A 27561-nucleotide genomic window follows, 5' to 3' on the forward strand; every position below is an offset into this window, starting at 1 on the left:
TATTCGAGAGATCAATAAAACTTTACCGCACTTAAATGGAGCTGATAAAACCTGTTTCCCGCTAAAACCGAGTTCGTTTCTATTAGCAATCTGAATTTCTCATTTAATATTCACAAGGTACACAGTAACGTATCGTATATTATCTGTAAGTATGCATATTCAACAAAGTAAAATTTTTCCAACATATATATTCCAGGATAAGTAATACGCTCATCACAGGTCAACATCGTTCATATGGGACAACATGTTTTTCGTTATATTATTCGCAAGTTTATTATCGACTTCTTTATCAATTGGTGAGTGAAAAATTCAATTTTGTAATCTCTATCCATAGTCGACTTACGAATTTTTAAAATGATGGAGGTATCTCCCAATTTTTTCAGAAGTATGAATCACAATTTCCGAAGACGCTATGACTTAGTATAAACCGGTTATTCTAGAATATTTATGCAAATTAATTTGTCTCTTCTTGTGACTGATTCGAATGAAAAATGAAGTCTTTTATGAGAAGTGTTATGGATTTTTTTCGTATCTTACAAAATTCAAATTTTATTTTTAAATTATTCAGGTGTAAAGGAATACAAAGTTGCGATTGAAGGGGTGATCAGGGGGTCAAAAATAGTGTGGGTCTTCGATATAATTTTTTTGGAGCAGCTCCTGTTTATATTCTGTACCAAAGATGGCACATGAAAGGTAAATTTTCATTTTCTTCTTAGAAACCAGAAAACTGACAGAAATGAAATTGTTGGGAAGAAAGTTAAAATTGCTTCTCCGGTGCCATCTTTAGGGGCTGTAACATAAGCAGGGACTGCTAAAAAAAAACTATACATTAAAAGCCTATATTATTTTTTGACAAGGAATTACCACTTAGAATTTTTCGCAACTAAAATCCGAACATTAGTTGAAATTCTCAATTTTTCATCTGTAAAAGTTTTAGGAAATGTTATAACTTCACTTTCTAGAATCGAATTTCTATTCCGAAGAAGCATGTCTGGCCAAGAATGGTTACTGTGTTTTCGAGGAAGAGTGCTCAGCCGCTGGTCGCGCTGAACCGGAAAGTTACAAAGCCTTGTGTACTTTCCAACGATCACTTGGAGCAATATGTTGCAAAGATTGTGAGTTCTGAGACTAATGGTATTTCTAGTTTCTACTTCTGTTGTTTACAGTCCCATTGGAGGAAGTGAATTGTAATCAATTGCACAATGAATGCGTAGAACCTGAAAAGTGTCCTCATGAAAAGTATAATCTAGGGCGAAAAGGATGCGACAAAACAAGAATATGTTGCGCTGTGCGATAATTAAATTTTTGAAACTGATTAATCATATTTTCTTGACCCACTATTTCAACCATTCAATCATATCGATGAAAGGTACTAAAGTTATGTGAGAATTCAATCTTCTCTTGCAAATGTTTTGCAACAGCCTGTATCTTTTAAACCGAGCCGAATCGGAAAAAAATTGTGAAGGAAAAAAGTGTTTTTTTGGCCTCAACAATCTCCTCTTGAAATATTTGTACTCACCCGGTATAATCTTATTATTCAATGCTGATTTACTATTTTGGTTGACTATTTCTTCAAAATACCTGTCCATCCCTCATAAATCAGGTATAAAACCCATCAAGTTTTCACTTTTAACGTGTAGATTCGGAGAAACTGATTGAAAAATGAGAAAAGTACTAACTTGAAGTTGGGCTTGTTAAAATTCTCGACCAGGTCGGTCACCCATCCAGGTGCTGGAACACTACCAGCTGCTTTGATTCTCAGAATACAATTCATTTCCCAATATTTTCAAAAAACCTGTTTAATCTCCCAGAGTTTTGCGACTTTTGTTTTGCTATACTACCGCCTGAAAGAAATGAGGTGTGGTTCTGGCGAATTCTTTCAACAACAACCTCAAAGGGGTATAAGGTATTTCAAATAATTCTATTCTCTCGTAAAACGATCGTAAATGAGGTCTCTTATGAAGGCGAATTAAAAAGTGGAATATTCAAGAGATCGATAAAACTCTTTCATACTTAAATGGTACTATTTCCCACTGAAACCGATTTCGTTATGTTTATTTTTTTGCGATACGAACTTTTGCGCCTTTTTATCTTATTTCAGAAACTTTTGGTAGCGAAATTAGCCCCAAAGATTCAAGTATTCAGTGAATAAAAACAAAATAAAGTCTTAGTTAATTTATATTCATTTCATAAAATATGATCTTGGTTATTCCTTGAAGAACAACTGTTTACATTGTATAATAACTATACATTTTTTTCATCCTTCTTCCTTCTAGCTTAAAAATCACAGATCAGTTTATTTTTTACCCTTTTTCTTCAATTTATCCACAAATCCGTCAAATTTCATGCTGAGTAATGGGTTGCTCTTGGCTGCTTCAAATTTGTTCCTTTTACTTTTTATTCCAGTTTTATTATGATTTTTCCTTTTTCGTTTGGTTATGCCAGCCAAGCTCTTCAAGGATGGGGGCAAAATATATTCAGGAACGTCAGCTAAATGCTCTTGGATCCTAACAGTGTGAAGAGTTTTATCATGACGAAGAACTTGCAAATCCGTTGGGTTGTCTTCGAAGTATCCTTTCAATTTTTGACAGTTGAATATTTCTTGTTTTATTTCTTTCAATCTAGCTTCTCTCACAGCTATTCTTGTTACAGCTCTCCAAGCATCCTGTGCTCTGTATTTGAATGGTTCAACTTCTTCAAGTTTGAATTGGTACTTTTTGAATATAGAGATCTCTTTCAGGCCAGCCCTTAGACGTTCTTCTACCTTATCTAACAGAACTTTTTCGTTCATGTTGATGAAGGATAGTACACTTCCTTGATTATTACCTCTAGCTGTTCTACCTACAAAAAGTGGGAAATATTATTTATAACCAATTGTAGGAGAAACACAGAATTTGTAGATTATAATGAATGGGTGTGATCTACTGAAACAAAATATTCTTGCCTGAAACATAAAATTATGCAAATTAAAGGTAAATCTTACCGGCTCTATGAATATATGATTGAACATCCAGAGGAAAATCGAAGTTTAAAACATTGGAAACACACTGAAAATCAATCCCTCTAGAAACACCACTTTCTTTATCTTTCCTTCTTTTTGATGACTGTTCTGATGTTTTTCCTTTTTTACTAACAGCAGCTGTATCTTCTAGTGCTTTTTCATCTGACGCCACAATAATATCGTAAATACCTTGATTGAATTGGTAAACAGAGTGACACCTTATTGTGGCTGGCAATTCTGAATTCAACACACAAACAGGAATTTTAAATTGTTCAAGAAAGAGCTTGAGTTTGTAGCATTTATCTACAGTATTCACAAATATGATTGTCTTTCCTCTTATTAAATGTAACTTTAGCAAAGCATACAATATGGTAGCTTTGTCAAGTTCTTCTGCCATTAGATGATAGTGGGTTAACTGGCTAGTAGGAGCTAATTCTGGTTCTTCCAATTTCAAAGTAACAGGATTATGAAGAACAAGACTTTTCAAATTAAGGACGTCTTCACTTAGGGTAGCTGATGCAAGGATAGCTTGATAAATACTAGGAAGATATGATGTTAACTCTTTCATTTCATCCTTATATCCGAAAGAGAATATTAAATCAGCCTCGTCTATAACCAAAACTTCTAACGATTTTTTCAAGTCTAGAGTTCCACTTTTGAGGTGCATTAGTACTCTTGCTGGTGTACCAACAACTATATCAGGCTTCTCTGTGAGCATAGGTTTCTGAACATTTATACTAATATTTGGAGCTACATCCACACACCTCACTTCCCGGGAACATTTTATTGTTAAATCATTTATCACATTACAAATCTGATGACATAGCTCCCTACTAGGAGCTAGAATAACTGCTTTTACTTCTTGATAGATTGCAGTCTTTTTCACGTTCAAAATCTTCTGAATTATTGGAATTGTAAACGCCGCTGTTTTACCCGATCCAGTTCTTGCCCTAATTAAAACGTCTTTACCTTCCAACTGTAGAGGAATTGATTTTTCTTGAATTAAAGTGGGAACGCTCCACTGTAGTTTAACAATTGCCTTGAGAATTCGATCATCTAATTCCATTTCATGGAATTGGATTGGTTTTTCTTCTGGATTTTCCATATTTTAATAACACCTACTCGAAGTCCTTACACTCAACAACTTGTATTTTCAATTTGAATACCACAAATCTTAATAAATTAATAAGGTAGCTCACCATTCAAATTCAAAACATGCACTTTTACTTAAAAGTTAGGTTATTTCATAGACCATAGAATGAAAAATTCGAACCCATAGACCTATAATACATGAACCAGAGATATATTTTCTATATCTCTGGTTTTGATTTAGGAAATCTGTGCACTTAACCCTACTTATTTTGAATACAAAACAGAATATTTCTATTTTAATTTTATATTGTCTAATTAAATATGGTATTTAAAACAGTAGCATTGTTTGCTAAACGCAAAAAGCCTCTGAGAAATTGTTTGAAAACGGGATTTAGAGATTCCTTAAAAATATTCGTTTCAGGAGGTTATGGGGGTAATGGACTACCTAAGTAAGTATTATTGTCTAATAGAATGACTTTTTGATTTCACATATTTCTCAAGGTACGGAGGAATTGGAGGTTTCGGAGGAAATGTGTCAGTTATAGCAAAAGAAGGTATAAGCTTAGAAGATGTTTTCAAACAAAATAAGTCACTCAGATATGTTGCTGGAAATGGAGGAAACAGTTCAGCTAATTGTTTGAGGGGTTCTCCTGGTGAAAATGTAACATTTGAAGTTCCAGTTGGAGTATCTTTCATCACAGAATTAGGGAAGAAATTAGGTACCTATATCAGTTAAAGAGGTATATAAGAATTCCGAAAAATAAAATTTCCATATTTTTTCTTGAGTATACTTGGCATATTTTCCATTATTACTAAATTAGATCAATAAATAAATATTGAATAATATTTCAGGTGAATTAGATAAAGAAAATGAAGAGTTGGTACTTGCCAAAGGTGGTACCCCAGGACATTCCAAAAATGGTTATTTAGGAACAGAAGGACAAGCATATCCAGTGAAACTCGATTTAAAACTAATAGCAGACATAGGCCTTGTTGGCTTTCCAAATGCTGGAAAAAGTAGTTTATTGAGTGCTATATCACATGCTAAACCAAAAGTAGCCAACTACCCATGTGTGTAGAAAAGTACTTGTTAATTTCATTTATTTTAAATCAATTTTTTCAGTTACCACTTTAAAACCTCATTTGGGAATGATAAACTTCCCTGATCACAGACAAATTTCAATGGCTGATTTACCAGGCCTTATAGAAGGAGCTCATTCAAATAAAGGCATGGGTCATGAATTTCTTAAACATGTAGAGAGGACTAAACTATTATTATTAGTGGTAGATATACATGGGTTCCAGTTAGGACCTCAATACCCCTATAGAAATTGCTTAGAAACAGTCCTTTTACTAAACAAGGTGAGAAATATCTTTATATGTAGTATTCTTAAATCACTTGTGATTAATGAGCCATTATTCACTGTTTGTCAAGCCAAAATCGCAGTATGCTCATTGAATAATATACTGTTATTTGTTATTCCCTTCACAAAAGACTGATGATGTATTTATTCTTGAAGGAGTTGGAATTATATAAACCAGAGCTCATTGAAAAACCCTCCTTATTACTCATAAATAAAATGGATGTGGAAGATGCAGAAGAAAAATACAACCAAATAAAATTAAGTTTGAAGAATTTATCAAGTGAGAAAACAGTTCTTATTAAAATTTCATAGCTAATTGAACTTTTTTTCAGGTATTTCAGAGAATTATGAGGAAGAGATAAGATCAGAAAAATACTTGAAATTTAGGGATATTCTTCCAGTTTCAATTAAACACTCTGTTCAAGATATCGATCTTATAAAAGGAAAATTGAGAAAACATTTAGATATCATAGCGGATGAAGAAATAGATGATGAAAGTAACTCAGATTTATATCAAGACATAAGGAGAAAAATGAAGGAAAAAGGTCCTAAATTAGTGTAAACATAAAAATATATCACAGATCGTTTAATTGCCATCTCTAACAGCTGATGTATGTTTTAAATCTTTTAGTTTCACCCATTCGCAACTCAAGTTTGCATTTTCAATTTCTTCAATCATACTATTTCCAATTGGATTTGATTTTTTCACAGTGATGTGTTCAAAGTCTGAATATATACCAATCTGTGATTTCCACCTGAAGTAAATAAGATAAGGATGAAAAATCTGAAAAGAAGGTTTTCTTTTTTGTGTACTTGTACCTTTCTACACCATTCCAAGCAATCATTATTCCATTATCTGTACACAACTTTGGAGGCGGACGCACTAACTTATATCCATATTCCTTACATATAATTTCAATACCCTTAGGAATAAAGTTGTTGCAAGCTACTCCACCAGACATTACCTGAAGAAGGTGATGTTTTGATAGTTATACTAAAAAATTTTAAGCTCATTTCTTTAGTGAAAGCTTGAAAGATGCAACAACAACATACCATATCATTGCACTTCAACTGTTTTCCAGATTGAAGAATGGTATACTTACTAAGACTCTCCTCTCTGGTGGTATTAAATTTTTTATTTGTATGAACTCCATCGCCCTTTGTACTCGATGACATATATGTCTTGTTATTGTTAAAAGAAACCCTGCACACATATTATAAACTGTAGGGATTACTTCATCAGGAGCTACTCCTAGAAGAGCACATAGATTAGCTACCGATTCTTCTCATTTCAGTTGAGATAATTCTGACAAAGCTGTTACAGTCAGAAATCTTATATTTCCCTATTTTAGTTAAAAGTGTTTTCAAAAGATATTCACCATAAATTTTCTCTTCTTTCTCGATCATCCTACTTATTTGGTTGTGAAGCCCAGAAAAACTGAAATTGCAGTTTTTGTGATGTAGTAAAGGGATAACATAATTGAACTGAGTTGAATTGTCAGCTTTAGATGCTGCCAATTCTACAGCTCTTCCACCCGATAAAGTTGCATATTCTTCAAGGTTTCTCAATTTGAGCCTCCTTGCAATCTATTAATTCATAAATGGTAAATTTTTTTGCGTGTTTTTGAGAATTTTAAGATACCTTATCCATTATTTCACCTGGTGCATTGTCAGTCGATTTACCAAGAAGAAGAAAGTCATCAACATTTTCAGCAATGGCTAAAAGGCAATGACCTCCACTGACTAACAAAACTAAAAATGGATATTCTATTGATTTATCATACATTCTAGCCGTTAGTGCATGTGCCTTCATATGGTGAATTGGTATGAATGGTTTTTTATACAGTCTACATAAATGTTTTCCATATTTCATTCCAATAGATAAACTCATAGGTAAACCTGTGAAAAGACATCAAGAATCAAGACGTTGGGAAATTGAATAAAGAAATTCACCTGGTTCTACTGTTGTGGCTATAGCACTCAAATCCTCAAACTTAATACCAGATCTTTCAACTGCTAAGTTAACCACATGTTCTATATTTTTTCTATGCATGTCTTGGGCTATAGGAGGAATAATGCCACCATGCCTAAAATTTATGAGCTATCATAACTATGTAAATAGGATTATCGACTAACTTTAAATGTACGAGATGTTGGGAATGGAGAGATTCACCTAAGATATTTCCATCTTCATTTAATACAGCGCAACCTGTATCATCACAAGATGTTTCAATGCCCATTATAAAGAAATTTCTGCAATGTACAAGATTTCCTATTTTTTTGAGGTAATGTATCTAATGCAATTAAAAATTTTGCTCTCTACAGAATACATCATGGAAATATTCATCAAGATAATCACTTTTATTTCAGTATGAAATTGATTAAATTAACAAGCAGAAAAGTTCAAAAAAAAATATTTATATTGGTTAACCTTTTTTGAAATCACTGATCAGAGAAGGTGCATTCTCCTTTTTTTCATAATTGGACACACCACGTCACGTCACGTGAAGGCCTCTTCTTCAAAGAGGAAGTTTAGAATAGTTTAGATGTAACCATCATTCTATGCTAAATTTCCAACTGTCATTTGCGTATACAATGGTTATAAAAATCTGAAAAATAACAAAAATTACTGAAGGCATTTACTCATGGTTAATTTGGCTACAACTTTTTACTTCTAAAGATTAGTGTCATGGATTCTGTCTATTTGGATAATTTAATGGAAGACCTAGAAAAACGAGAGATAGAGGTATTTGTATTTTCTACTCTTGTTCCTCTGCTGAACTCATTATTTTTAGGCTACAAATGATGTACCAACAGAGGTGTATGAAAAATTATTGGCAATTTATTTATACAAACATGATTTGTGAGTTTAAACACAATAATTTTTCAAATTTTCAATTGAGGTTTTGTAGATGTAATGCAAAGTTTTTGTGGAAACGTATACCTGCAAAAGTTAAGGCCAGTACTCCTGAACTAGGCAACATTTGGTCTGTTGGGCAATATATGTGGAAAAAAGATTATCCCTCTATTTACAAGTCTTTAAATTCAGTGACATGGTCCAATATAGTATCAGATATCATGCAGAAAGTTGAAGGTGGAAGAGTATTTAACTATTTGAGTCATCCTTTGAAATAAGTTTTTTTTAGAATCTGTCCGGAATCGTGCAGTTGATCTTATCTCGCAAGCCTATTCTTCAATTTCATTAGACACAGTTTGTGCGATGACGGGCCTAGCTCCTGATATTTGCAGTAAGGCTTGTATCGAGAAAGAATGGAAATATGAAGCAGATACCAAAATAGTTCATCCAGTTAAGACAAAAATAGAATCTATTGGTACCACGAGCAGTGAAGACCAGTTGTATAAACTTACTGATTTTGTTTCTTTCTTAGAAAATTAATTTAATGCTGTCTTTTGTAATATAAATTATTGTTCCTTTTATTATTAAAGTTAATTTCTAATAATTCTCCAATTCTTGTAGATTAATCTGTCTAAGAATCCAATGTTGACTTTTTATGGTAAAGCTCATCCTGAAAATTAGTATCGAATCTCTAAGACTTTAAGAGGAAAAGAAATAATAAATTGGGATTACTAATACAAAAACTATAGATTTTATTCAGAAAATTTTTACATAAAGAATTAAATTCACAAAAACTCATTGGGTTATTTACATTTTCTGTCTGATATACATACTATGAGATATTTCAATTTGTTTTTTTTTACCAAAAATAGGGAAATTATATATTTTTGGCTGAAAATTAATCATGAACTATAAAACTTCTGCAATGTCTACCGAAATAAAAAATATTAAATTTGGACCAGAGATGTTGCAAGACTTTTCTGAAATAAATTCTTTTTCCCCAATCAAAACAAGTATGTACATTTATGATTGTGTTCCGAAATTAGCTGCAATTCTCATTTTCCTTTGCTTTCTTGGCTTCTGCTCCTTCTTAGTATTAGTTTGAATAACCTGAAATTAGTTCCCATTAATAATAACAGAATATGTAAATCTAAAATATTCATTAAAAGCTTTGTTCTATATTGAGATGAAGAAAAAAATTACCTCATCTGACGAATTTTCAGGTTTCTGATTTTGGGTAGAGAAGTTACTTCCAATATCACCCCTCGAAATTTTCATTGTCTGATTGGAATTACAACTTGAGTTCGCTTTTTCTTTCTTTACAACTTGTAGCGGTATGAAGTCTTTCCAATTCTTATTAGCAGTGGAAGTTTTGGGCGGAATTTTAAACTTTTTATGTGCACTTTTGTCGTTGACTTTTTCTGGACTCCACCACTGCTTAGGAGGTGTTGGAAAACTTTGAGGTACCGCTTCGCTGTTACTCGTTTGATCATTCTGAAAATAAACAATCGTATTTATGGATGAATATTAATACAGCTGAGGATTAATGAATGCTATTCGATACAAGTTGAAAAATTGAGTTGATTGAAAACTTACGTTTGAGCAGAGTACTTTCAGAGCTTTCTCGGCGACCAATTCACTGGCTCCTATCTTTGAATCAGAATATGGACCTATTATATTTTGACGATTCGGAAGTTTGATTACAGCTTGTATGCCTGAATTACTTGAAAAATACTGATATCTGGGCAAACCAAGACCTTTGGACTGGTAGTATGAAAGTAACTGAACAGATGGAAGCTGAAAAATATAAATGGAATTAGAAACACAACCGAAACACCTAAAGGTATCAAGTTTTCAGATATATCAAGGATGGCTCGTCTCATCTAGTTTTTTTGCACTCACCAAAGTTGGATTTGGAAGACTGCTTGCCTTTTGTTCAGAATGGGTAAGATTTGGTTTAGATGGAGAAATATTTTCAGCAATGCTTTTCTGATTGTCATTATCTGAACCAATTCTGAGAAGTTTTTTCAGAGCGTCTGTGGTTTCCTGAAAAAATACAATTTAAAATAACAGTTTACGTTGAGGAACTGCTGAAACACCTACTTCAATTGGATCCTCTGTGGTAGTTTTTTTGAAAGCGGGCATAAAATCAGGTCTCATTTGCATTTCAAATTTCTTATCGCTTGGTACGTTCTTATTTGGATGGGGCGATTTTAAATTCGGAAGGACAACTGTTTGATTTGATTCCTTCTTATAAATTTTATAATTTGGTTCAGTTTGCTCGGATGACTCAGTTCTCCAGTTTTCTTGTCCTTTTTGTTTATTGAATTTATTAGGGGCTCCAGAATATGCCCTTTCTTCATGACCAAAACCATAGGTCGACTTGGATTGTTGTAAACTGTTGTTATTTTGTTTATTGTAAGAACCATGTGGTTTGTAAATAGCCTCCCCATTTGGCATAAAAGGAGGCACTGCATGGTAATCTTTGGAAGTTTGGGGGCTTGTACTGAATTTTGCAAAAGCGGAATTTTGGGAATTTTCATCACCCGTATTTTTATTCTTGAGCTTATAATTTTCGTTCTTGGTTGTTTTGTTTGGGGCTCCTCTAGGTCCTACAAAATCAAACTTTCAATGTTCAAAATGTTTGCGGTCAATTTAATGCAGTGAACATAATGAAATATTAAATATTACAAACCTGGTTTTTTCATATGTGACTTAAACAATCTAGCCCCATGAGATATGTCTATGAAAGCATTGAGGGGTAATCTGTATCCCCGACCTTTAGAACAATTTATTTCAAGACCTCCTTCGAATTCACTATCAAACAGAATATCATACATGAATTCAGTGGAATCCGAGGATGGCCTACAAATGCCTATAACTGTGCCTTTCATTCCTAGAGGAACCACATGATTGTTCTTAACACAAATTATTCTATCGAATAATTCAACCGTCACACTTGGATCGGGAAGGAGATTACCATAAGACAGTTCTTCCTGCAATAATAAATATGACTATTAGTTTCGTGAATTTTAATTTCTTTTCTCTGCCTTAGAATGTGAATCATTTAGATTTCTTCACCAATTCTGAGAAAAGAAATTAACATAATTTCAAACCTTGTACAGCAATTCAGGTTTACAGTTGAGTAGAGTTTTCTGTTGGGTCGGGGAAGAAAATGTATCGACTATTCTTTCTACTTCTTCAACTACCACCTTCTCCAGAACAGGAGAATTGCATGGTATCTTTTTTTGATTATAAAATGGTTGAGTTCTAAGCCAGGTCAAAACAGCCTTCACTTTTTCATCACTGCAATAAATATAAGGTAGTTCTCAATGATCGATATTTTTCTTCATTTTCTTTTATATACCTATCTTCTGGGAATATATCCTCAGCTGAAGTTGTCTCATTTTTCTGAAACCCATTCTTTTCCATGTATTCGAAGATTTCTGGGAAAGCATCTGCATAATCTTGCACTACGTCTATTGCAGCATCTGTGTAATACCACATTCCATCTATTCTCTTTGTGTATCCAGGTGTTTCTAAGTTTTTCTTCTGCACTTTCAGGTCTAATCCTAAATTGACGGTTTTCAATCCACCCTCCCTAGTTCTGGCAGAAGCATAAAAACCTCCCGTGATACGGGAGAATATATTTTTTGGAATGCCTGAAACAAAGCATAATCCAAATAAATAATGTGGGGTTAGGTTAGAAAATAATATATGGAATTGACTTACATGACTGACATGAAGCAAAGTACAAAGATCTATAGCTGCACTCTGTATTTTTGGCCAAGTTGGAAGCTGGAGTTAAATCGGGCTCCTTAGATAACGTCACAGCAACACACACCTGACCTTGTGGGGTATTGTTACTTGTCTCCACCTTTCGTACAATAAACGTTAATTAAAACACAGAGCTAAATTTAAGTTTGTTTACTTACAATAGCTTTGCATCCGTAAAATTCATTGTTTGTCAATGTGAAGCATATGCTTCCCACAGCAAATAATTTTTCGAAAGTTATAGAGTGATCATGTGGGACGGAGTACACGTTAATGTTTTCAACCAACAGTTGTAAAGGATAAAAAGTTTCATTAGTACAAAATATTTTTTCCAATGAAATCCTTCCATTTGAGGTAAAAATATATTTTTGACCCACAATTTTTCGGACATGTACTAAAACTAAAACTTTTCCAAATTCAATGCCAAACCTGCCCTTGTATCTGCGAAAAATTCAATCATTTATCTGGTTCTGATGTGTTATAAAATGAAATATTTTACTCACGATTCTGTAACACAAGATACTTCTCGTTTGAACATGCTTGGTGAAGCCTCTTCTATCGGCTCCCTATCCACTCCAGCATAGGTTAACTTTTGTTTTGAATTGGAGATTGAAACAACCCTTAAAATTGCACCAATATGAAAATTTTGGAATATTTATTTCATAAACGACATACTTCGCTTCAGTTAAATGTGGATACCCAACATACACTGTCTTGTTCAATAAATTGACCGGAAGCTCCCCATCAAGAACTCTTTCAGATGGTATTATTCTTATTATCATATTTTCACCACGACTGGCCTGTCCAAAAACATTTACTCGAGCTTTTTCCAGTTGGCCCTTAAAACACAAATCATTAATGATTATAATAGGAGTATTTCGTCTTAAATATTCAAGTTTTCACAGTTTCAGAAGGAACTGCATCTCATTGAATTGAAAATATACTTATAGCCGATAAGAAGAGCCATATATGAAAACTCGTTAAAAAAATCCCCTTTAAGATATCTATGTCTGTCATGCAATATTATAGTTCGTTCCCTCGAAAAAATGCTATAAAATCCGTTATTGTCAGAAAAAAATCTAGAAAGAATCGAAAAAGACACGTTGGTCATTTTCAATCGTGTATGCCCCGTCGAATGTTACGCTCATGTCTCTGCCGTTCTCGAGCTATCTTCGAGCATAATCGGCGTTACTCGTATAACGTGAAGTTAGCCGAACACCGTAAATTCTATGGTTTCTTGTTTCTTCTGATGACTTGATTATTGGTGTTCTGTGATGATTTGTCAAATTTCGAATATTGTTCATTTTTGAAATTGAAAATTCCATCCAAGGATATCTCTCGTATTTATTTTTATCGCAGATCGGGAGGTGACGTTAGAAGTAGCATTCCGCTATAGATGGAAAGCTCAATTTTTTGTAGATTAGTTTATAGGAAATACCTGGTGCTCGAGATGTTTGAAAGTGGGAAAACCTGGGTAATAGACATCCATAAGTACACCTGGATAAGCCCCCTTCACCAATTTTTCCCTTGGCACCTTGATTTCGTCGATGGTGATTGGTTGAACTTTAGCGTGATTGTTAGAAATATCTGGGAAATACATGGGAGAATCGTATTGTCCGAGATTCTCCTGGGTATACGTGTAGCACAACATTGGGCTGTGTCTATTCCTTGCAGCCTCGGTGCTAGTAAGCTGGTCGCTACAAGATCTCATAGCTTCCAGTAAAATGTTCTAAAACCACAATTTGTGAGTACCTAGGTAATATAAGTTTCAGTATTAGCCTACTTCGTCTATAAATGGGACGAGAACTACTGCTTCCCATTCTTGCTTTTTTCCATTCAGGTCCGTCTCGAACTTTTCAGGATAGTACCTTATTATTGGAGAAGTTTCAGAGGTCATAAGGTTTTGAAAGCAAGATGGCAAGAGTCTCTTGCTAGCAGCAGGTAACACCGCTAGAAGCTTAAAATGAAAAATAAAATTTAATTGGCATCTGACCCCTCAATATCACCTAAGATCACATTTTTATTCTAACTTAATTGGTGAATATAAAAGTAACTAAACATTTATATCCAAATCATAAATCAACAATAGGAGATCGATGTATTTCTCACCTGTTCATAAGGCAAGAATGGTTTACCCAAATCGTACTCCAAATTCAGATTTTTGAAATTTTTTATGTCAGAAATATAAGGAGCATAATGATGCGGATAATACCAAGACCAAGAGCAAACTCCATTATAATAGTAGTGGAGATTCCATTGAATTGCCCTTACATAACCTTCAGCTTGCGATTTCATAACTTCTCTAAAGACGAAATAGTAAAAAACGAGTCATATACATAAATAAATAACTTACGGGGTAACTTTTTCATATTCCAATTTATTCATGTAATAACTTCTTTTGTAGTCTTCAAACTCAAGCTCATCATTTTCATCAGAGGATATTATGTCTTCTTCCTCGTCCTCTTCATCAACATACTACAAGAAATCCTTCATTAGTAGCAGGTTTCATTTGTCAGGGAAGGCAAAAAATTCCTATCCTTATGAATTTTCATCACATATACAGGGTGTTTCAAACAAATTGAAGAGAAGTTTCAATTTGTGCGAAACACCCTATCTACACTTACTTCTTCTTCAGTTCTTGCTATCAAATCACTCAATCCAGAATCTCTTGGAGTGTTCCCTCCTTCTAATGGTTCAAGTAAATCAGGATTTATATCCTCTTCGTTACCTTCTGGCTTCCAGAACTCCATGTGCTTCAATTTTGTCTGAAAATGTATGAAAATATATTTTATCAGATAAATTGAAATGAAATTGTAAAAATAATGGTTCAGATTTTCATTATTAAAAGTTGGCAAATTAAAAGGGTAAATATGTCATAATCTACAGCAAGAATTTAACATGAACTCACATTATTTTTAGCAAATGGCTGCAGTTTACGTCCTGTTTTTTGCCTGAAGTAAAACAAATCTTCCTTCACTTCTTCAAAATTCTGCACATCGATTTCACCTAACTTCTTCATGAATATTTCAAACCTTTCTAGGTTCAAAATGCCCGCTTCATTGATATATCCTATGAATTTCACATATAAGAAATATATGCCGAGTTATTGCAATCATTAATTTATCTTACCATCCAATTCAGGTAGAATTTCCATGTATGCTTTGTATAAAATTGGTAAAGCTCCATCAGTAATGTGCAAGTTTGGTAAATTAGGTATGAAATCATTCCCAACCAAGAATCCCATTAGTACCTGAATAATGATAGTATGAAAAGAATTCCCAAATTAATTATTTCTTAAACTCACCCAGTCATCAATAATTTTTTCTATATCAAATTTGAATGTTTTTAAAGTTCTCTTCAATGGATCAAATTCCAATTCAAGATACTCTCTCATCAATGATAAATGCAAGAGAGCAAATCTGACTTCCTCAGGAGTAGCTGTTTTTTTAGTGGCTTTTTTGCCAAATTTCACCTGAATACATAAACAAAAACTTATATTTCAACCTATGAGAATGCAATGAAAATTGTACCTCTTCTCTGAGGAGAGAAAAATGAGGATCATGAGTACAAAGACCCAACATAATTAAGTCTGCATCTAATCCATATAAGCAATGCCTTGTGTTGGGATCATACCCTGGTTGGGATCTCATGTATCTAATATAATCCATAATTTTATGTTCACCTTCGCCTGGAGTCTATAAATTGGAATATGAACATGTTAATCTTCTCTAATAATTAAAATAATACCTCATGTCCAGAATATATAACTTTACATCTTTGCCACAATGGATCTTCTGAAATCTTCTTAACGACAAAATATTTCAATTGTTCGTGCAATCTTGCCATGAATTCAGTTCCAGGTGTTATACAGTTTGAATCGAAACTTGGTTCTGGAGGCAAAACTTCACCTCTTTTTATTGCCTCATCTTCAAGTTTTTGTGCATCTTTAGCAGATCTGAATCTCCTTCCCCTCTGTTGATTCATTTTTGCCCTAGGAGCTACCCCATCGATAGCCATGAAGAAAACTTTGAGTGGTTTGATCATGCGAAAAAGAGCCTCAATGTAGTGAAAGATATCTTCAAAAATTTTCTCCTCTGTTATTCGAAAGTGAGCATTCCCATCGTCAGGATGCGAACAGTTGTGAATTATACCATTCATGTCCAAATATAGGTTGTCGAATTCAGGAATCTACAACATCAATTCTCCAATATATGAGACCCACAATAAAATTAGAAAATACCAACCTGATGTTCTTTCACGAATTCACTGAGACAGGGATATCTTTCACTTATATATCTGAAGAATTTAGGAACCCCCATGACTAAGGATATTGCGTGATTCAGTTACAGATTTGAAACGAAAATTTTTTTATGATTAAGAATAAAAAATTTTATTTTTTTTTTCTTTATATTTAGTTGCAAGGTGCAAGCTGCAACTGATTTCCCTAACGGTGTATTATTAGATTTTCAATGTTTATACCACAGAATACAGAAAATGAAACATATTTTGACAAATGCCACAGCTGTGAATTTTCTTTTGCTGACAGAAAACCCGAAGATATCCGAACATCAACTTCTAAATGCGGCCAGCGGCGTAACGTAAACCAACGGAGTATTTTCACCGAAATAAAATAAGGCTATTGAGCTTCCCAAACGGAAATTTGACTTAAATAGTTGTAGAATATACACGCATATCAGTACATGGGAACAGTCAATACCTATTTTGGTAATTATGAAGAGTAGATAGAACTGGGTAATTATGAAGAGTAGTAGTAGATCGGTGAAAAAATTGCATTCTCCAATTTCGGGTCCCAGATTACGAAAATTTAAACGAGAAGTTCTGTTAGTTTTCCCAAAGAAATATTTCTTTCCTGAGACCCAAAATAAATATATTAGTAGGAAAATGTACACGCCACTGGTAGTCGTTTCGTTTATTTCCGTTACTTCTGTCAGAAGCACTGCTTGCAGTGTTGACGTTTCTCTTGCTTGATATTTGATTTTCTGTGTTCAGTATGTCCTGTAAATAAAAATCGTTTGTTTACCAGAGCAAAAAGTGGCAAATTATATAGAATTTCAATAAATAAGCTATATAAACATTCAACATGCAGAGGCGTGGTGGGAAACGCATCCGTATGGATGAACCGCCACCAGAATACGAAAATCCGATGACACCGCAAGTAGATTCTGAAAACTATGGATATGTACATCAAGCAATGTACCAACAAGATTCCTCATACAGCGATCATGCTGGGGGATCATCAGATGGCATGTTTGAGTCACCCCCAACACCAGGTATGCGAAGGGTGACTCGATCAAAAGCAAGAGGAATCAATAACCCACCACCTCCACCTCCAACATACTCCCCTACGACACCAAGTCCTGGGAGAGGGGGACGTAGAGGTAGGCCTGCAGGAAGAAAAAATCATGCAGACCATAATACAGAAGATGAAACATCACTGTATAATATCATTAGAAATAGTAAAGCATCGTTAACTAATATTGTGGATGATTGGATAGAAACTTATAAGGTGCTTTTTGATTCATACCCTTGTTATTCAAATGAAGTAATGAATTATTGTAGGTGAACAGAGAAGCTGCTCTCATATCCTTGATGCAATTTTTCATCAATGCTGCTGGTTGCAAGGGAAGAATAACGCAACAAATGCAAGCTGATATGGAGCATGCAGCTATTATAAGAAAAATGACGGAAGAATTCGATGAAGAATCAGGGGAGTATCCTCTCATCATGGCAGGACAAAGTTGGAAAAAATTCAGACAAAATTTTTGTGATTTTGTTCAGACTCTGGTGAAACAGTGCCAGTACTCGATAATTTATGACCAGTTTCTTATGGATAATGTCATATCTTTATTAACTGGTTTGTCAGATTCCCAAGTAAGTTATATCATGTTAAGTTATTTGAACTTTCAACAAAGAAATATATATCGGATGGGTTGTAGATTTAGTACAGACATAAATTAGATAATATTTGATTTTTAGGTCCGTGCATTCAGGCACACTGCCACTTTGGGGGCTATGAAACTAATGACTGCATTAGTAGATGTGGCATTGACTGTTTCTGTGAACCTGGATAATACTCAACGGCAATATGAAGCTGAGAGACAAAAAACCAGAGAAAAAAGAGCAAGCGATAGGTTAGAGTCCCTCCTCCAGAAAAGACAGGAATTGGAAGAAAATATGGATGAAATCAAAAATATGTTAACATATATGTTTAAATCAGTATTCGTACATCGATATAGGGATACCTTGCCAGAAATACGAGCAATTGCAATGACAGAAATAGGTGTATGGATGCATAAGTTTCATGCTAATTTTCTTGACGATTCTTACTTGAAGTATATTGGCTGGACTCTTCACGATAAGGTTAGATGACTATGGTATATTTACGAAACTATTGGATAACTTTGATTTTTCTAGGTTGGGGAAGTGAGGTTGAGGTGCCTCCAGGCTTTGCAACCCCTATATGCCAGTGAAGAATTGAAGGGCAAGTTGGAGTTATTTACTAATAAGTTCAAAGATCGTATAGTAGCCATGACGTTAGACAAAGAATATGATGTTGCTGTTCAAGCAGTGAAACTTGTCATATCTATTCTGAAGCATCATCATGAAATTTTGACTGACAAAGATTGTGAGCATGTTTACGAGTTGGTAAGTGATATTTTCAGTTATTATGGGTGTAATTATATCAATTCCAAATTGGGTTGGAAGTGTTTCATTTTATATCTAACATCTGGTTAGATTCCTGTTGAGATATGGTATTTCTAGGTGTATTCATCCCATCGAGCTGTGGCACAAGCTGCAGGTGAGTTTTTGAACGAGCGTCTTTTCCAACCAGGAGATATAGATCCTGGCAAGACGAAAAGAGGAAAAAGACGGTTAGAAAATACCCCGTTCATAAGGGATTTGGTGCAATTTTTCATTGAATCCGAATTGCACGAGCACGCAGCCTATTTAGTAGATTCTCTGATCGAGTCAAACACAATGATGAAAGATTGGGAATGCATGACCGATTTGTTACTAGAGGAACCAGGTCCTCATGAAGAAGCTTTGGATAACCGACAAGAAACAAGTCTTATAGAAATCATGGTATGCTGTGTGAAGCAAGCTGCAACTGGGGAAGCTCCAGTTGGCAGGGGACCCACAAGAAAAATCTCTTCCTTGAGGGAAATTAAACAGGCTGGAGAAGACAAGCAGAAATTGACGGAACATTTCATTCAGACCCTACCTTTGCTCTTGGATAAATACTCCGCTGATCCGGAAAAATTGGCGAATCTATTGAGCATTCCCCAGTATTTCGATTTAGATTTATATACAAGTGGACGTCAAGAAGGCTCCCTGCAGGCCTTGTTGGCTAAACTGAAACATATAGTGCAAGTTCATCATGAACCTGAGGTGAATATAATTGGAAAAAAAAATCTGTCGTCTCCTAAATTCATTTTTCTAGGTATTGGAAACTTTGGCCAAAACATTAGAAATTCTCTGTACCGAGGGTCATTCCATTTATACCAGGTGTGACGTGGCCCGATCAACGATTGTAGATATGATAGTTACTTCATATAAGGACGCTATTGATGACTGGAGGAACCTACTCCTAGGCGAAGAAACGCCCGAAGCTGATGAAATATTCAATGTACTCAGTTCCCTGAAGAAAGTATCCTTGTTTTATGCTTGTCATAACTTGAATCAGTGGAATTTATGGCAGTCCCTCTTTCAGGATGTCAAGGTGAGTTAGCCAATTCTAAAAAAAATGCAACATTGAAACCTATCAACTTTCTTATCGGCTTCTTTCTGTATCACTTTGGAGAAGTAGCCTAAAATCAGGACAAATTGAAAAAGTACTTATCTTCGTATTATTTCTTGTATGGAATATTCACGAGTACAAAGTAGAATTTAACTTTTAGCATTTGTCACAAGTCGAAGAATGTCTTTCGAAAATCGTCAATATTTGAAATTTCAAGTCATTAGAGGAAACCATAGAATTTATGGGATCGGCTAACTTCACGTTATACGACTAACGCCGATGACAACCGATTATGCTCGAAGATAGCTCGAGAACCGCAGAGACATGAGCGTAACATTCAACGGGGCATTCACGATTGAAAATGACCAATGACGTGTCGTTTTCGCAGGTTTTTTTCGATTCTAAATTTTATAGCGTTTTTTTCGAGGGAAAGAAATAAAGATTCGGCTAAGTAGTAATTACTAATAGAAAACTTGTTTTAGTTTCTCCTTTATTGGTCTGAGTTTGCCTAGAAAATCATTTGGTTTCTACTACAATTGTATATTATTAATCACTTTTTGAAACAGGACGTAGAAAGCCCCCTTCCTCCAGAAGCTTTGAAGTATTGCATCAGCGCCTGTTTTTACTATCTTCTCTGGGGTCTTCGATCCTTGGAAGTAATGCACGAAGGAGGTGGTTTGACGGGCTCGGCCACCCAAGAACTACGCAGTCAGCTGGATCAGTTCATCGAAGCGTGTCAGAACTTGATACGTTATTCCTCCGAATCCTTGATAAAGGAGGAATCTTACATCAGCTTATGCGACCTTTTGATAGTCTTCAGCGAACAACTATCAAGTAGTGCTTCTTTCTTGTCCGAATTAGTGTCGGTACCGGATCGAAGTTTGCAGCTCTTATTGAATGAATTTGTGCAGAACTTTGTATTTGTACCTGAACAGATAGCCGAACATGATGAACATCGAATTGAGGAACTGCATAAGCGTAGAAATTTCCTAGCAGCTTACTGCAAACTGATTGTTTATAATATAATGCCAACGAAGGCGGCAGCAGACGTGTTTCAACACTACGTGAAATATTACAACGAATACGGAGATATCATCAAAGCTACCCTGAGTAAGGCAAGGGAAATCAACAAGGTCAATTGTGCCTTGACGATGTGTCTCAGTATGAACATGATGTACCAGGAAATTCAGAAGACCCACAACAAGAACAATAGGCAGAATGAGGAATTCTTCGCGTTGAAGGTGATTTCTTTACTATTAAAAAAAAAATTGTTGTTACGTTACTTAATTCGTTATAGGAATTGGCGAAACGTTTTGCCTTGTCCTTCGGTTTAGACGCTGTCAAAAACCGTGAGGCAATAACAGCGCTCCATCGGGCAGGTATACTATTTGCAGTGACAGGATCAGAGGCTTCAGATGATCCTACAGGACCTCCCCCTAATATCTCCTTCTTGGAGATCTTGTCGGAGTTCACCAACAAATTGTTGAAACAAGATAAGAGAGTGGTACTTGCGTTTTTGGATCGTAGAATACACACAGGTGAGTGATTCATTTTGGTGGCAATCAACGGTTTCTGAGTTGATAAAATTTTTCAAAAAAATCGTTGTGGACCCATGATAAATTTGTTCATTTTTTTTTTAAAGGAATGCCGAGCTCTAGAGGAGAAGACTGGCAACCCTTGCTGCTGTACAGGAACTCTTTGCTTCATGGGGAATCTGATGCTCTGCCAACAACAAGCAAGAGGGCTTACGGAAGGAAGAGGAAAGATCCTGAGTCAGAGCCAGAACAAGATGATGAACATTTGTCTGACCAAGAATTCCCAGGTTGTCTTTATGGTTGAAATATCTTCATCCGTTTTAATTTATGTATATTTTCACTTTTAAAATGGTGATTCAATTTTATTATTGTGATTTTTTGAACCGTTATTCCTATCTTCCTATAGCTTATTTTAATTTTATAGGTTACTAATTGAAGTTGAAAATATTGCGAACTTAATATTTTTGAAAATTTCGGCCTTCTGGTAGGAAGAGGTAAGTTATTTAGTATTAATGAATATTTTTTTGTTCTAATACCTGTTTTTTTTTAGTTCATTTGTTAGAAAAAAAAATGCCGTATTTTCAACTTAAATAATCATTTCTTTTAATTTTTTTTTTCGAAAAATCACGAGAATACCTCGTAAATAAATTTCTTCAAAGAAAGTATGTACATTTATGAAAATTTCAAATCAATCCGCAACTCAGTAGTTGTATATTTCAAGGAAAATGTTGCAACCAAAATATATTCAATTTTTATTTGTACCAGTGATACTTAACCTGCGGCCCAAAGCTTTTCATAAGTTAAAACTTTCTGTAGAGTGAAATTCATCAATTTTTCACGAATACGTTCCTAGATAACTGATTTGGGGGCGCAAAATGGTGGCCAGAGAAAGAAAGGGTTGAGTATCCCTGATTTGGACTGATAATAAATGTGTTTGGATAGAAATATCAAGTTTCGAATTGTTTTGATTTTACTTTGTTGGAAAACTGTTATCTTATATTGAAGCAGATACTGCTTCAATACGAGATGAAATAATGATGTAATATTTTGAATAAGTTTTATATATTGCTAATTTGTGAATTCAAATTATATGTAGTTGTAAGTTATTATGAAATAAATGTTTTTATATTGCTTTTTGTTGTTATTCCAGTAGAAACTGATATTCTAAAAAAATTCCCCGTCAAGTAGGCTATAAAATTTAGAAGGTGGGCATTATATAGGTTTCCTTTCAAGAAATGAGGCAGGTTGACCTGTCAGTTTTAAATAAATATTTTATTGATGAAAAAAAATGATAAATAAAAAAATAGGAAAAAACTACTAAAATATCTTCGAAAATCATTTTATTCCAATAGTATATATAGGTGTCCCGAAATTAGGTTAAAAAAGTTCGATGGTATATTCTTTTTTGAAGAAGTGGAACGATATAACAGGTTGTTGGAGAAAATTCTCTGAAAACAGTTATTTTTAATTTTTGCCCAAAGTACTGGGGGAAAGTGGATGAAAATTTGTACAGTCTTGAAATTTTTCAGCCTCTTTGAATTGAAATACAATAAATGACCCAGATCAAGTCAGTGACGGATACCAGGGGGAAGCGTAGGATGAATGCCTCATATTTTTTTCTTGGAACATTTTTGGCATTTTGAATATGAACAACTTTTTAACCTTATTTCGGGATATACAGGTGTATATGTGTGGAGCAGGAAAAACTCTGTGCCATATTCATTCTGTGGATAATATTGTGTGGTTCAAGCTAAGCCAAATGCACGTTAGTGAAAAAAAAAAACAAGAATATTTCACAAATTTCATTCGCGCCACCCTGGTCTGGCAGTTAAATCGTCGTGCAGTCTATATTTGAGGGCGATAATATTTTTTGACGAGTGAGAATTTACGTGCCTCGCCGAGACCAGACCGAGTGCGAAGCAACTGAAATCGGCCGCTTGTATAAGTTGCTTGATAAATGGGCCTCATTTGCCGCCTCGACAATTTGTAGACATTTAGGAAAGACACTTTTTTCGCTCGTAAATCTTTCTTTTAATAGCCTCGGAATGTACGGGATGCCGGAGTCATTAGCTGAGCACTCGAATCTTTTGTTTTTCCCCTGAATTTATTATGTTTCACGTGAGCTGGGATGCAAATAAACACAATTTTGGTACTTGCATCACAAACAGAGATATTTTACGCCCGGGCTTGGATCCGTTGTGGAGGAGTGGACCTAATTTTAAACGGCTTCCAAAAGCAAGGAATCTGATTTTCATCCGCAAATTTAGTTCGTTCGTGGATTCTCGGTTATCTCTGATTCACACTGGTCGTTTTTGTGAAAGTTTGAAGCATAAGCTGGCCTCATCAGGGCTCTGAGTACAAAAAAAAATTATTCATTTAGCTATATCGACCAGGGTCATTTAACTTACTAATTCGAGGTCGTAGATCACGAATATGCCATTAGATTCCTTGTAGGATCAGTAGTTTGGGAAATAAATCAAAATTTCGAAAAAATTGGTCAACTTTGAGGAGGTGTAGCAGCCATTAAAAAGGCACTGGACATAAGCTAATTTTTTTGGTGATAGATTGGTTCTTAAAAATCAGAAAAAACAGTATTTCATCCATCTACCGTGAACAGTTTGATTTTTATGATTTTTTCCGCGAAGGTCCAAAATTTCCGATTTTCCATCGACCATTAACTTGTGAAATAAATTTTTTTAAAAATATATGTTCGCATATTCGTGATCTACGCCCTCTAATTAGTGTACAGTATAAATTTGGTTTTGATCGGAGACCAAAATTTTTTTCAAAAAATTTTTCCATACATATGCATGGAAAATTTGAAAAATTTTTTAATCTCCCCGATTTCCACCAAAATCGAACCATTTATTGAATCGAGGCAGTAGATTACGAATATGCAAACAGAATTTTGCTGAAAGGATTAGTTTTCAAGTTATGGTCGATGGAAAATCGGAAATTTTGGAAAAAAATCATAAAATCTGAACTGTTGTATCCAGAGTACAGAAAGCTCGTTATTTTTGTTTTGAGTGTAGCCGAAGTCGTTGATCTAATCGTGGTGGTCGGCAAGATAAATGGCGAAAGCATAAATTGACGCTAAATTTGATAATTTGATCCTCGGTACAAGTCCTGAACGTCTACTTGGCACCCATTAGAAAATAATTCGTAGTTCATAAATCCCGGCCAGTGGGTGAAATCAGATTATTTAGTAAACATTTCAGTTGAATTGGAGCCTGAAATATTAAGTGCAAGTGCGCGCAAATCCTGAATTTTGTTGGGGAAGGAATTGCTTGAACAAGTGTTCGCTCGTTTCAATCTCATGAGCAAAATTGTTGATCATGAGTGGCCGATTTTTGTTCATATCATTCACGAGAATTAGGGACCCCGTCTTTGAGAAAATATCGTGCTTATAAAAATTTTTCATGAAGAAATACTAAAAAGGGAGTTGGTGGTTCAGGTGGGGAACAGAATGTATCTTCTTTCGCGTGTTATTTTAAAGAATTAGGGCAATATTTCGGCACCAGAACATGTGTCTATGCGTACAATAAATGAAGGGTAAACAAACAAACACTTATATGTTCTGAAATCTGGCGTCAGACCTCCCAGTTTGTTGAATGCAATCCACATTTTATTTCGATACTTGTCGGCACTGAATACAGAAAGGAACTGTTATTTTAGAGTAACTATATCGCCTTTCATTACCCTTTTTGTTCCCTCCCAAGAAGATAACTTCGAATTCGAATGATCAATTTGAGAAATCGAATATTTCGAACATAAGAACATAATAAAATTCGAAAACCACTAAATATTTTGAGTTCATCTTCCGAAATACATTCCAGGAAGGAATCTAAGGAAAATTTGCATGTTATTCTCGTCATACACGTATTGTTGAATTAAAACAGTACCTCACTCTTCTCAAGAATAAAGCGTTGTTGATGAAAGATACAGAATTTTAGTGGTGAAAATTGTTGAGCTTGTTTTATAGTCCACTTGGAGAAGTTAACACTTTTCATGAAATTTCCGTACGGCTTCATCGAATTGGGACAATAAAAATGAAACACTGCGACAGTTATTATATAATTCCCTTAAATTATATTGCCTATAATAAACAAGGATGTAAAATAGTTTCGTTCCCGATTACCAAAGCCCAACAGGATTATGAGCTGTTGAATAGTTGGTGCAACCATTTCAAAACAAACACCTCGTGAAATGTTTAGCACTTATTTTGAAAACTGTCATTTAAGAGCTTTATGTTTACTAAACCAGGCCTCGCTACCCAACAAACACTCATCTCTGTATTCAAACATATCATTTCATTTAAAATAATGCTTTCACCTCTCATTTTTCCACTTGTTCATCGTTCGGATTCGGAATGAAACATGTTGTTTTGATTTGTTGCCCAGTAAAAAACTTTTTGACAGTAAACAATGGTAAATTAACGATTTGTCTTCATTAAAGTATGAAGATATGAATGAATTAGACAGTGGACTATAATTCTGAGAAAAATTGATTGCGATTCATCATTTGATCATTCAATGATAAAAGCGCTCTTTCTAATGAATATATACCTACCTAATCCACTCTAATTTTAACAGCAAACTCATTCATTGCATTAATATCTCAGAGTGTCCGACGCTAGTAGATGGAATCAGACCTATTTTGGACGTAAAATTGTGCATTTTCATAAAATAAGTTTAGTGGTTCCTATATTTGAATCGGGACAAATTATGGCAGCAAATAGAGGAAGGAGGACGCAAGGTATTTTTAAATCTGGAGCTTTACAGGCCATAAAACCAGAGACTGGCTATTACCGAGACTTATGGATTCTTTCTGGTCAGACGATAAAATAAATAAGTCTACTTAGAGGGAGACCTTCTGTATGACCTGAAAAATAGTGCTATAATTCAGTCAGAAAATTCTCAGTTGTTTCTTTAGGTAGATAAGTCACTAATTTATGTTTGCAATGCAGAGAAAGATTTTATACGTTCTACGACCTTTCTAATTCTAGATTTTGAACTGAGATGAACTTGCCATGGGACATTGGGCTCAGAAAAATAACTGCTGTTCTAGAATCCAGAGGATAACTGCCAAAAGTGGCAACGAGTTTCCAAGAAAAATTTTTCATTTATATGTGGCCACAACACATTTTTTCTTTTTCTGTTCCATTTCTCGTAATTCATTTCTTGCTCCACATATTCTACGGGATTCTAATAATAACGCATCCTTCAATTGCACCGCATCTATTTTTCCTCGGATGTCTTTCGCCAAAAATTCGAATGGGCCCCCATTTATTCATGCTTGTCAACTGAGAAGGTTGGGAGTGACATCATTCACACTTACTGCCTTTTGAGCAATTGCGTTTTAACACGTTCCTCTGTCTTTCAGCAATTTAAAACTTTCGATGAGGAGCTCTTACGTACTTCCAGCTCTTGCCTGATAAAATGTGAGAGATGCTGGAAATAATGCAGACACGGCCTCAAAACATTTGGGTCTTGATTGTAGGAAAACCTATCCTATAGTGAACAATGATCTATAAGCAATAAAAGCTGATTTCAAAAACTGTTGTCAGGAGTGATTTACTTTGAAAATCCTTAACAATAACTTTTTTGTGGAGGTTACTCTTTAAGATATGCATCATATTTAGATCTACCATGATTTTTCTGGGAGATAGGTACGCGTGTTGAAAGTTGATCTTCGAAAATTTCCAAAAAGAGATGGGGTCAGTTAAAAATTTGCCAAGACCTAACGGTTGCACCGAGGTAGATGAAATTTCGAGATTGATGATTGGAAGAGTTGCCCTTTTAGAATATGTATCACATTAAGATCTACGACGTTTTTTCTGGGAGATACGCATGTTGAAAGTTGACCTTCGAAAAATTCCAAAAAAAGATGGGGTCAGTTAAAAATTTGCCGAAACCTAACGGTTGCACCGAGGTAGATGAAATTTCGAGATTGATGACTTGAATAGTTGCCCTTTCAGAATATGTATCACATTTAAATCTACGATTTTTTTTCTGAGAGATACGCGTGTTGAAAGTTGACCTTCGAAAAATTCCAAAAAAATATGGAGTCAGTTAAAAATTTGCCAAGACCTAACGGTTGCACCGAGGTAGATGAAATGTCGAGATTGATGACTTGAAGAGTTGCCCTTTTAGAATATGTATCACATTTAGATCTACGAT

At 34.7% G+C, this 27561-nt stretch overlaps 7 protein-coding genes across 12 annotated transcripts; 4 read left to right on the forward strand and 3 right to left on the reverse strand.

Moving 5' to 3' along the window:
- The first annotated feature begins 16 nt into the window (after positions 1–16).
- LOC123311917 lies at positions 17–1315 on the forward strand. The gene is made up of 4 exons (XM_044896044.1): positions 17–145; positions 197–296; positions 963–1115; positions 1167–1315. The coding sequence occupies exons 2-4, from the start codon at positions 245–247 to the stop codon at positions 1295–1297; spliced, it is 336 nt and encodes a 111-aa protein (XP_044751979.1). The 5' UTR covers positions 17–145; positions 197–244; the 3' UTR covers positions 1298–1315.
- An 845-nt stretch (positions 1316–2160) lies between these two features.
- On the reverse strand, positions 2161–4243 carry LOC123311342 (probable ATP-dependent RNA helicase DDX56). Its single transcript, XM_044895240.1, has 2 exons — positions 2984–4243; positions 2161–2841 (listed from the first exon to the last, which is right to left on the reverse strand). The coding sequence occupies exons 1-2, from the start codon at positions 4104–4106 to the stop codon at positions 2297–2299; spliced, it is 1668 nt and encodes a 555-aa protein (XP_044751175.1). The 5' UTR covers positions 4107–4243; the 3' UTR covers positions 2161–2296.
- Positions 4244–4320: 77 nt separating this feature from the next.
- LOC123311344 (GTP-binding protein 10) lies at positions 4321–6248 on the forward strand. Its single transcript, XM_044895243.1, has 6 exons — positions 4321–4542; positions 4595–4812; positions 4946–5164; positions 5217–5455; positions 5614–5737; positions 5790–6248. The coding sequence occupies exons 1-6, from the start codon at positions 4415–4417 to the stop codon at positions 6017–6019; spliced, it is 1158 nt and encodes a 385-aa protein (XP_044751178.1). The 5' UTR covers positions 4321–4414; the 3' UTR covers positions 6020–6248.
- LOC123311343 (probable tRNA N6-adenosine threonylcarbamoyltransferase, mitochondrial) lies at positions 6029–7861 on the reverse strand. 2 transcript variants are annotated; one of them, XM_044895242.1, is made up of 7 exons: positions 7631–7861; positions 7411–7544; positions 7100–7356; positions 6837–7044; positions 6561–6709; positions 6277–6422; positions 6029–6212 (listed from the first exon to the last, which is right to left on the reverse strand). In XM_044895242.1, the coding sequence occupies exons 2-7, from the start codon at positions 7508–7510 to the stop codon at positions 6044–6046; spliced, it is 1029 nt and encodes a 342-aa protein (XP_044751177.1). In that variant the 5' UTR covers positions 7511–7544; positions 7631–7861; the 3' UTR covers positions 6029–6043. The 2 variants fall into 2 exon arrangements, with proteins under 2 accessions (XP_044751177.1, XP_044751176.1); XM_044895241.1 differs by having other exon boundaries at positions 7594–7861.
- A 167-nt stretch (positions 7862–8028) lies between these two features.
- On the forward strand, positions 8029–8926 carry LOC123311424 (COP9 signalosome complex subunit 8). The gene is made up of 4 exons (XM_044895357.1): positions 8029–8203; positions 8253–8320; positions 8370–8551; positions 8604–8926. Exons 1-4 carry the CDS (start codon positions 8147–8149, stop codon positions 8852–8854), a joined length of 558 nt encoding a protein of 185 aa, XP_044751292.1. The 5' UTR covers positions 8029–8146; the 3' UTR covers positions 8855–8926.
- Positions 8927–9042: 116 nt separating this feature from the next.
- LOC123312572 (5'-3' exoribonuclease 1) lies at positions 9043–16590 on the reverse strand. 2 transcript variants are annotated; one of them, XM_044897075.1, is made up of 23 exons: positions 16333–16590; positions 15836–16276; positions 15619–15783; positions 15393–15560; positions 15218–15338; positions 14997–15157; positions 14713–14853; positions 14442–14563; positions 14198–14390; positions 13872–14045; positions 13527–13817; positions 12764–12927; positions 12592–12708; positions 12250–12529; positions 12047–12191; positions 11682–11976; positions 11431–11620; positions 11010–11310; positions 10418–10932; positions 10217–10360; positions 9911–10111; positions 9518–9808; positions 9043–9424 (listed from the first exon to the last, which is right to left on the reverse strand). In XM_044897075.1, the coding sequence occupies exons 1-23, from the start codon at positions 16405–16407 to the stop codon at positions 9338–9340; spliced, it is 4782 nt and encodes a 1593-aa protein (XP_044753010.1). In that variant the 5' UTR covers positions 16408–16590; the 3' UTR covers positions 9043–9337. The 2 variants fall into 2 exon arrangements, with proteins under 2 accessions (XP_044753010.1, XP_044753011.1); XM_044897076.1 differs by having other exon boundaries at positions 10418–10926; positions 16333–16589.
- A 461-nt stretch (positions 16591–17051) lies between these two features.
- Positions 17052–22513, forward strand: LOC123312573 (cohesin subunit SA-1). 4 transcript variants are annotated; one of them, XR_006537652.1, is made up of 11 exons: positions 17052–17615; positions 17669–17980; positions 18086–18469; positions 18524–18754; positions 18872–19498; positions 19551–19829; positions 20414–21088; positions 21145–21385; positions 21490–21669; positions 21807–21876; positions 21933–22513. XR_006537652.1 is itself a non-coding variant. In XM_044897079.1 (10 exons), the coding sequence occupies exons 1-10, from the start codon at positions 17190–17192 to the stop codon at positions 21812–21814; spliced, it is 3363 nt and encodes a 1120-aa protein (XP_044753014.1). In that variant the 5' UTR covers positions 17052–17189; the 3' UTR covers positions 21815–22513. The 4 variants fall into 4 exon arrangements, 2 of the variants coding, with proteins under 2 accessions (XP_044753014.1, XP_044753013.1); XM_044897079.1 differs by having other exon boundaries at positions 21807–22513; XR_006537651.1 differs by having other exon boundaries at positions 17053–17615; positions 21490–21876.
- The last annotated feature ends 5048 nt before the right edge of the window (positions 22514–27561 follow it).

Source organism: Coccinella septempunctata, chromosome 4 (assembly GCF_907165205.1).
Source record: "Coccinella septempunctata chromosome 4, icCocSept1.1, whole genome shotgun sequence".
Lineage (NCBI taxonomy): Eukaryota > Metazoa > Arthropoda > Insecta > Coleoptera > Coccinellidae > Coccinella > Coccinella septempunctata.

Bases quoted from the DNA above. Each gene is read 5' to 3' on its own strand.
- LOC123312573 (XM_044897078.1), top strand. From the start codon at position 17,190: ATGCAGAGGCGTGGTGGGAAACGCATCCGTATGGATGAACCGCCACCA. The intron at 17,616-17,668 runs GTGCTTTTTGAT...GAATTATTGTAG, and splicing joins ATTGGATAGAAACTTATAAG to GTGAACAGAGAAGCTGCTCT. The intron at 19,830-20,413 runs GTGAGTTAGCCA...TTTTTGAAACAG, and splicing joins CCCTCTTTCAGGATGTCAAG to GACGTAGAAAGCCCCCTTCC.
- LOC123312572 (XM_044897075.1), bottom strand. From the start codon at position 16,407: ATGGGGGTTCCTAAATTCTTCAGATATATAAGTGAAAGATATCCCTGT. The intron at 14,391-14,441 runs GTAAGTTATTTA...TTTCGTCTTTAG, and splicing joins GAATATGAAAAAGTTACCCC to AGAAGTTATGAAATCGCAAG. The intron at 9,425-9,517 runs GTAATTTTTTTC...AACTAATTTCAG, and splicing joins CTGAAAATTCGTCAGATGAG to GTTATTCAAACTAATACTAA.
- LOC123311343 (XM_044895241.1), bottom strand. From the start codon at position 7,697: ATGGGCATTGAAACATCTTGTGATGATACAGGTTGCGCTGTATTAAAT. The intron at 7,545-7,593 runs GTTAGTCGATAA...CATAAATTTTAG, and splicing joins CAACATCTCGTACATTTAAA to GCATGGTGGCATTATTCCTC. The intron at 7,357-7,410 runs GTGAATTTCTTT...GTCTTTTCACAG, and splicing joins AGCCACAACAGTAGAACCAG to GTTTACCTATGAGTTTATCT.
- LOC123311917 (XM_044896044.1), top strand. From the start codon at position 245: ATGTTTTTCGTTATATTATTCGCAAGTTTATTATCGACTTCTTTATCA. The intron at 297-962 runs GTGAGTGAAAAA...TTCACTTTCTAG, and splicing joins ATCGACTTCTTTATCAATTG to AATCGAATTTCTATTCCGAA. The intron at 1,116-1,166 runs GTGAGTTCTGAG...TGTTGTTTACAG, and splicing joins AGCAATATGTTGCAAAGATT to TCCCATTGGAGGAAGTGAAT.
- LOC123311424 (XM_044895357.1), top strand. From the start codon at position 8,147: ATGGATTCTGTCTATTTGGATAATTTAATGGAAGACCTAGAAAAACGA. The intron at 8,204-8,252 runs GTATTTGTATTT...CATTATTTTTAG, and splicing joins TAGAAAAACGAGAGATAGAG to GCTACAAATGATGTACCAAC. The intron at 8,552-8,603 runs GTGGAAGAGTAT...AGTTTTTTTTAG, and splicing joins TATCATGCAGAAAGTTGAAG to AATCTGTCCGGAATCGTGCA.
- LOC123311342 (XM_044895240.1), bottom strand. From the start codon at position 4,106: ATGGAAAATCCAGAAGAAAAACCAATCCAATTCCATGAAATGGAATTA. The intron at 2,842-2,983 runs GTAAGATTTACC...CACTTTTTGTAG, and splicing joins ATCATATATTCATAGAGCCG to GTAGAACAGCTAGAGGTAAT.
- LOC123311344 (XM_044895243.1), top strand. From the start codon at position 4,415: ATGGTATTTAAAACAGTAGCATTGTTTGCTAAACGCAAAAAGCCTCTG. The intron at 4,813-4,945 runs GTACCTATATCA...ATAATATTTCAG, and splicing joins AGAATTAGGGAAGAAATTAG to GTGAATTAGATAAAGAAAAT. The intron at 5,165-5,216 runs GTGTGTAGAAAA...CAATTTTTTCAG, and splicing joins AAAAGTAGCCAACTACCCAT to TTACCACTTTAAAACCTCAT.